At 35.3% G+C, this 8,780-nt stretch overlaps 1 protein-coding gene across 1 annotated transcript; it reads left to right on the forward strand.

The window, feature by feature from the left end:
- The first annotated feature begins 3,827 nt into the window (after positions 1 to 3,827).
- Positions 3,828 to 4,796, forward strand: LOC114213538 (olfactory receptor 13C8). The gene has a single exon (XM_028108779.2). It carries the CDS (start codon positions 3,828 to 3,830, stop codon positions 4,794 to 4,796), a length of 969 nt encoding a protein of 322 aa, XP_027964580.2.
- The last annotated feature ends 3,984 nt before the right edge of the window (positions 4,797 to 8,780 follow it).

Genomic DNA, 8,780 nt, shown 5'->3' on the forward strand with positions numbered 1-8,780 from the left:
TTGTGTATTGTTTTTATGGGGTCAAAAGTCAATTTTCCTTTATTTTTACATTTATGATAGTCCCCTATATTAAAACTACACTTTTTTATCAGAGCTCCTTCATTGGGATATGCCCTATATTGCTCTCTAGGATTTTTATAAGTATTTTTATTTGTTCCCTTTAAACTTAGGCTTTAGTTAATCATACTCCTCTGTATTTTACATTATTTTCTTCTGTATATTATTTTCCTCAGTCTTTACAAAGCCTCCTATATTCTCCCATAATCACTGATTCCGCAAAACACTTACGTGTTTGATTTGTCCCTAAAATGCATGTACCTTGTCAAATATGTATTTTAAACTTATATGTAAATTTAATTGTGCCATAAATCACAATATTACTTACTTTTCTTAAAGATTTATTTATTTATTTGAGGGTGGGGGTGCTGAGAGAGAGGGAGAGAGAAACCCAAGCAGACTCTGTGCTGAGCGCAGAGCCCAACTCGAGGCTCAATCTCACGACCCTGAGGATCATGACCTGAGCCAAAACCAAGAGTCAGACGTTTAACAGACTGTGCCACCCAGGCGCCACTATTGCTTACTTTTTAACACCTCTTCAGGGATCTATTTATGTTGCTGTATGGAATCTAGTTCATTTGCTTCTCATTTCTGCAAAGCATTCCATAATGCATGCTTACATGTGATAGAACCATTACTCTGATGACGGGCATCCAGGTTTCTCCAACCTCCTTTGTCACAATGCAATGATGAGCTTCCTCATGCTTATCTCCTTATAGTCCTGTGCAAAACTTATCTGGAACATATTCCCAGGACTAGAATCACTGGGTCTTACCCAATTTTAATACAACCAGAGAGTTTTCTAGTATACTAGTGTACTCTCCCAACAGAATCTACTTCCCCATATGCTTGCCAACTTTAAGTATCATCTACTTTTCTAGTGAACATGAATGATATCTCATGGCTGTTTTCATGAGCATTTTTCCGATTTTTGAAGTGTGAGAATCTCTCCATATATTCATCAGCCATTTAGGAAATCCCTTCCATGAATCACTAATTCATATCATTTGACCAGTTATCTATTGGTTTAAAGCTTTACCTTTTGGGTTAGCAAGAGAGTTTTTGGTTTTTGTGATTTTTCTTTGTTTCGTTTATATATTCTATCAAGAGGGTTACTTGTCAGTTTTAGATATTGTAACTCTCTTCTATAGTCCATTAACTTCATAGTCCATACATCATTAGTTTTTGATGTGGTTATCCACAATCCATTGTTTTCGTATAACACCCAGTGCTCCATGCAGTACGTGCCCTCCTTAATACCCATCACCAGGCTAACCCATCCCCCCACCCCCCTCCCCTCTAAAACCCAGTTTGTTTCTCAGACTCCATAGTCTCTCATGGTTCATCTCTCCCTCTGACATCCCCCCCTTCATTTTTCCCTTCCTTCTCCTAATGTCCTCCATGCTATTCCCTATGTTCCACAAATAAGTGAAACCATATGATAATTGACTTTCTCTGCTTGACTTATTTCACTTAGCATAATCTCCTCCAGTCCCATCCATGTTGATGTAAAATTGGGGTATTCATCCTTTCTGATGGCTGAGTAATATTCCATTGTATATACGGACCAGATCTTCTTTATCCATTTCTGTAAAGGTCTTGTGCATACTCTACTAGGTTAAAACTCAGATGCTTTATATTTTTTGTTAATTTTATTGCATTTATTTCTATTATGTTTGCTTATCATTTATTATTCTATAGAGAGGACTACTGATTTTTCCATTGATCTTACTATCAGAAGTCTAATTTTTGTCATTAGTTCTTATAAATTTTTTAGTATCTTTTTGTTGCAAACTTCTGACATTTTCTTGTCTTAAGATTTTGACCAGAACTACCAAGTCTATATAAGAGTGGGCATCTGTATCTCATCACAGATAATAAGAATGTATAAACTGTCTCAACTATTAGTGAATAATAATTTGCATAGGTTTATGGCACATAGTTTTCTTTCAAGGTTAAGAAGTTATCTCAGGTTTGTGAAACTTCAAATAGTTGATATGAAAATTATGATTTGACCTCCATCAAATTTATTTCCTGCACCTCTTGAAATAGTTACTTTTAATTGTCTTTAGTCCATTTATATCATGATTTATTTATGATGTTTACCAAATGTTTAAGGAAGGATAATCTATATATCATACAATAATAATCCCTGCTTCCTTGGATTGTTATGAATAAAAGAATTTAGATATATTTGGCATTGAGTAATCAATACAAAAATTACTATTTTAGTATTATCATTTCTAATAAAACTATTAAAATGCAGATTATTAAAATTATTTCTAACTCGTTACATTGGTGGCTTTCAAACTATGCCCCTTGGAATCCTCTTAAACCAAACTGAGGGAGAAAGAGTAAATAGAGTATGAAAAGAATAGTACTTTGTCTTCTCTGGCAAACCAGTGTAACTTCAACCAGAGAAAATTCCTTCTTTGTTTTAAATACTATGCTTCTGTATAAATTTGGTTTGCTAAAATATAATGACTACATATCACTGGCTTAGTTAAATGTGTACATTTTGAATGAAAGTACTATTATTACAGTTGATCCCTAAGTGATAGTCTTTATATGAGGTGAAAATAAACAAGTGGAGCCTACAATACATAACATTATGTGTCTCTGTGATAAAATTGGCTTTGTAAGTACTTTTAATTTATTTCTATTAAAAAAACATTTATTTAAACACATTAAAAAACAGTTATTTGGACACATATTTCAGCACTGTATTGAGGTAGTTACTGGAGTAATATAAAGATGTGTCCCTCTCTTCTTCAATGAGGCCACTGTCCTCAATGAGGCTATGTGCAGATATGTCACCAGCAGACCAAAAGGAGCTCTAAAAAGAGATTAGATTATACAGGACTGCACTGTAACTTTGATGGGCCCTGAACACTTCTGCCTTCGTGGGTCCTTTCTTCCATGAAATAATATTAAAAGTTATATTTTACATCTGCTTTGATATAAAGATAAATACACTAATATTATATACTAAAGGTCAAAAGTTTATTGTGTTATTCAGATTTTAAAAGAAATAAAAACATTTTCATAGGCTTCTAACAGTATGGTAGGCCAACTGTGCCTAGTGAATAAGTTGGTCCTGTAGCCATGGGCCGAAAATTCAAATACATATACAATCCCATCAGGTATTATAAATGAGTGAAATCAACTGAGAATAACGTGTTAATTGGCAACTAATATTGACCTCCAGTGAGAAGCAGATAAGAGAGAGGGGAGGGTAATCTCGTGGAATGGAGAACATGCTTCAAATCCAATGAGTAAGTTGTAACGGAGCTCCATGATGGAAATAGGTCTAATGATTTTAAATATTATAATTTATTTGAAGACAAGCTGAAAATATAGATTTTTATACCATATCTCCTGCTTGTAAAATGTTGACCTCTAATTCAAATTTAAAACACAGTGCAGAATACTGTCAAACAAAATACATCTCTCTGTTGCATCCAGACTATAGACCACTGATCTGCAGTCAATATGTTAAGAGGCAGAATTAGTAGGAATGGCAACAAACTGCTTTGGGATCCAAATGTCCTATAATCAAATGTACTCTCTCTTAACCCTGAGAAAAATCAGGTTAGGATTCCTGCTCCAGTGTCCTGGGTTTACAGTGAGAAATCTGCCCCAGAGTTATACATCCAAATATAAAACTCCAGTAATGCAGAATATGATTCTTAAAAGAGGTAGCTCTTGCAGATACTGTATTAATAAATTTCTGTTCTACCATCCACAGAGTGCTGTTCGAGAAAGGGTATATGTGTAATATGGAAAGGACAAATTATTCCACATTGACAGAATTTGTCCTTCTTGGGCTTTCTGCCCACCCAAAGCTCCAGACAGTTTTCTTTGTGCTAGTTTTGTTGATGTACCAGATGATCCTTCTGGGAAACGGAGTCCTTATCTCAGTAATCATCTTTGATTCTCACTTGCACACTCCCATGTATTTCTTCCTCTGTAATCTTTCCTTCCTGGACATTTGTTACACAAGCTCCTCTGTCCCACTAATTCTTGACAACTTTCTGACGGTAAGGAAAAGGATTTCCTTCTCTGGGTGCATGGTTCAAATGTTTCTCTCCTTTGCCATGGGGGCCACAGAGTGTGTGCTTCTAGGCATGATGGCACTTGACCGCTATGTAGCCATCTGCTACCCACTGAGATACCCTGTCATCATGACCAAAAATACCTACATGCCCATGGCAGCTGGGTCCTGGGTCATTGGGCTTGTTGACTCAGTGGTGCAGACATCTCTCGCAATGCAGTTACCATTCTGTGCTAATAATGTCATTAACCATTTTGTCTGTGAAATCCTGGCTATCCTAAAATTAGCCTGTGCTGATATTTCAATCAATGTGATCAGCATGGCAGGGTCAAATCTGATTGTTCTGGTTATTCCACTGCTAGTAATTTCTATCTCTTACATTTTTATTGTCACCACTATTCTGAGGATCCCTTCCATTGAAGGAAAATGTAAGGCCTTCTCCACTTGCTCAGCCCACCTAACAGTAGTGATTATATTCTATGGAACCATCTTCTTCATGTATGCAAAGCCCAAACCGAAAAGCTCTGTTGGTGCCAATAATCAAGACATCATTGAAGCCCTCATCTCTCTCTTCTATGGAGTAATGACTCCCATGCTCAATCCTCTCATCTATAGTCTGAGGAACAAGGATGTAAAGGCTGTTGTGAAGAACATGCTGGGTAGAAGAAACTCTGATGGAATATGATTACTGATTTACACTATGTGACTGAGTATCCAAAGCTGCTGCAGACACAAAATTTGAAAAGAGAAAATTACCACGTGAAAACCAATTCACCACATGGCATTCAGTATCATCTGACAGAAATATTTTGGTGGCTGTTGTTACTATCAGCTTTTTGTTTTAACTACAGAAATAAAACATGCTTGTGGTTTTAAAAAATACTATTATGGAAATTCAAAATGTTGAAAAACTCTTAAGAAGCCCCAGCAAAATATAGTCACTCTTAAACCTTTAGAAAGTAATACAGGTAAAAGGTGTACTAAAAACACCTGAAACTAATATAACACTGTATGTTAACTAACTGGAATTAAAATAAAAACTTTCAAAAAAAACAATAATACTGAAATAGAAATATATAATAAGGAAGGAGTAAATGCTCAGTAAAAAAAAAAAAAGGTGTATTAAAAATACTCTGTAACTTGGGGTACCTGGGTGTCTCAGTCATTAAGTGACTGCCTTCGGCTCAGGTCATGATCCCAGGGTCCTGGGATCGAGCCCCACATCGGGCTCCCAGCTTGGCGGGAAGCCTGCTTCTCCCTCACCCACTCCCCTTGCTCGTGTTCCCTCTCTCTCTCTCTGTCAATTAAATAAATAAATAAAATCTTTTAAAAAAATACTCTGTAACCTAAAATAAGTACATTTTAATTAATTATGCAAAAAGAATATTAACTGGAACATGGTATATTATGTATTCATTTTAATTTATTCACTTCTTTACTGTTTGTGTCCACTCTATAAGCTCTCTGAGAATAAGAACTTGTCTGTTTATTACCCTACTGCATCCCACAGACCCAGAATAGATTCTGGCACATAATGCTCAATCAATATAAATATTTATTTTAATAAATAAATGAACCATATCTTGTAAAAGAGTAGAAATGTATGTCTATCATATCTGAGGTAACAAAGCCTTTTTAAAAAAAAAGCTGATTCAGTGTAATATTTTCAAAATAAACTATACTGGCTTTGAAATATGAACTCCCCTAATAGTCAAAATAATACCTTTTAGTTTCTGTGTGATGTGTATTTTAATGTAGAGGAAGAGGTTTTGTTAACTAGCTACCATAACTTATCTGGATCTGGTATATAATGAGACTAACGTTACTAAAAGAGTCCCCTGGTAATGCATCCTAAGTTTTAACATAATAAAATGGAGGTGACATAGTAGCCCAGTTCCTCTTGGACTTTGACAAGAGACCAGGTGGTAATGAGAACTACTTTCCTACTCTGCACTGGATCACATAGTTCCTAAGCAGTAAGAGAACTAGACAGAACTGGTAATTGCAATAAAAGGATAAGAAGTAACAAAAGAAGAAGAGTCAAATTACTAAATAAACTAAAGAGCGATAGGGTTTTGGTGTTGGCAATAAGACAAAAATGGGCCAAAACCGAGATGATCTCTAATGATTAAAGAGTACAGCCATATGGAGCAGTGCCAATGTGAGGACGGAAGCCCCATTTCCATGGAAGCAACTGAGTCACCTGTATCAATAGAAGAAAGCATTCCTTTTATCTAGCCCTTTGAAGAGTCTATGGGATTTGAAATATGGAACACAAGTCTAAAGACTAACTACTAAATTCTAAGAGTAAGTCCATATCTTCCTTTCTTGTGAAGGGGTAATTAAGGTTACTTCATAAGATTAATTCATGCACAGTACTAAATAGTGCATGGAACATCCTAAACATCCAATAAACATTGATTGTTTTATTAGAACTAGTGTTGAGTGAACTTCAGTAGGTCAGAAAGCTTTGAGCAGGAGCAAGATTTTCATCCTTATTTTTTATAGAGTAATTTTAATGCTATTAAACTACAGTCTCTCAACTTCAAATCCATTTTCTATGCTCCATTTTGTGTTAGGATTGGGCCACTGAAAACCAATTTCTCCTTTGCTAGCTAGCTTCTGTTAAATTCTTCCCAAAGAGTTACTGGAGAATGGAAGGCTGGCTGATGACAAGGGCTTAGAGCTTCCCTACTTGTTGCTTGTTCCTGTCAGCATCACTCCAGCCATGGGTCTTCACCATGACAATGGCAGCTCCTTAGCTGCTTCCAGTATTGGTTTCAGTTTTTATTTTTTCTCTATAACCCAGAATCAGTAGCCTATGAGTGCCACCTCCTCAGAGATTTGAGTCTGTCACTCAGCTTTTACTTCTGGAAAATGAATCTTCATATCAAGTGCTTAGTCTGTCTTAAGGTATCTTTAAAGGCAGTAAAATAGGCAATTCACTGCTTGAGAAATGTAGTGAATCAGATAGAGCATAAACAATATATTTGGTCAGACTATGACTTCCATATACAAATAAATAACAGAAGGTACTGGGCAAGACATTTCTGTTTCTTCTACAGTTGGTTTCTTGTTTCTAAAAATGTAGATTATGAAAGTCTCTTTAGTATACTCTAAAATAACATAGCAATAGTCATATACTCTGTGAAAGGAGAACATTGAGTGGTTCACCAACTCTAAGATACTTGTGAGAAAGGATAAACTTAGAACTTTGAGAAAAAGAAATGTGAGTATAACTTTTTTTTTTCTCACCAATGAAATCTTGTCATTTGTGATGACATAGATAGAGCTAGAGAGTATAATGCTAAGTGAAATAAGTCAGTCAGAGAAAGACAAATACCATATGATTTCACTCATATGTGGAATTTAAGAAACAAAAAAATTGAGCAAAGGGGGATAAGAGAGACAGAGGCAAACCAAGAAACAGACTCTTGAGCATAGAGAACAAACTGATAGTTACCAGAGGGGAGACTGGTTGGGGAATGGGTTAAATAGGTGATTGGGACTAATGACTTCACTTGTGATAAGCATTGGGTGATGCATGGATGTGCTGAATTACTATATTGTACACCTGAATCTAATATAACATTGTATGTTAACTGTATTGGGATTAAGATTTTAAAAAAGAAGAAATAAATTTAAACAAATGCTAAAATAATAATAAAATAAAATTTATCAAATGTAGAATAAACAGTTTTTTGAGGGAAATTCGTATACTTAAATTCTGATAGGAAATGTGGCTAGAGAAAGAAGGAAACAAAAATAAAAGGAAGATAATATGGAGCTAAGTAATTTGAATGCAAAACCAATGTGCAAGCCATTGTGCTATATATTCACATGTTATTATTTCTTACTAAATCTTCACAATAATCATGGAAGGTATATCTTCTTGCTCTTAATTTATAGATGAATAGACTAAGACACATAAAAGTTAAGATCACACAGATTTTAAGTGGGAAAGCTAGTTTTCAAACCACAGTCTTGACTATAAAAACATCTATTTCCTTTACTGCCTACTGGTCAGAAGGGAGATATCTTGAAGTCCAGTTGCATCTGAATCAGGAAAGTTAATCCAAAGATATTAGAGGACATAAAAGTTAAGATATCCTAATTGGATTTATCCTTGAAATTTCTCTAAAGCTGTTAACTGTATATATATAGGTGAATTCAGGGGCCCATGATGATCAAGTCTTCAATGATTTGGGGGAAAGGCCATGAATAAGAGTGCATAATACTTTGTCTTGAGCCCAGTATTGCATCCTCCTCTTTAGAAACTCATTGAGTCCCATACTTAAGGTAATAGATGATATCACCAGGAACCAAGTGTTTCCACCAAGCAGAAAACTGCTAAATAAACGTAGGGTCATGAGTTTTCAGTCTGATGCACTTTAGGGAAGATGAATTTTTAGGGCACAAGAATTTTTAGTTTATCAAGGGAGGCAGAAAACATTAATGGAGAGAATACTGAATATGTAAACTATTTAGTTTTGAATCTCACCTCCACATCTACCTCATTAATCTATTAGCTATGCAAGTAGTTTAACTTCTCTGAACCTCAATTTTCTCATTTGTTGTAAAAATTAAATGTATCAGCTTATTCACCCAAATTTTGCAGCACTTACCTCACTCTAGAGAAAGGGTCTCAGTTTGAAAAACCAAGAAGCCA

Source organism: Eumetopias jubatus, unplaced genomic scaffold (assembly GCF_037043125.1).
Source record: "Eumetopias jubatus isolate StellerSeaLion01/CBP00866 unplaced genomic scaffold, mEumJub1_p1.0 scaffold_15, whole genome shotgun sequence".
NCBI lineage: Eukaryota > Metazoa > Chordata > Mammalia > Carnivora > Otariidae > Eumetopias > Eumetopias jubatus.

Bases quoted from the DNA above. Each gene is read 5' to 3' on its own strand.
- LOC114213538 (XM_028108779.2), top strand. From the start codon at position 3,828: ATGTGTAATATGGAAAGGACAAATTATTCCACATTGACAGAATTTGTC.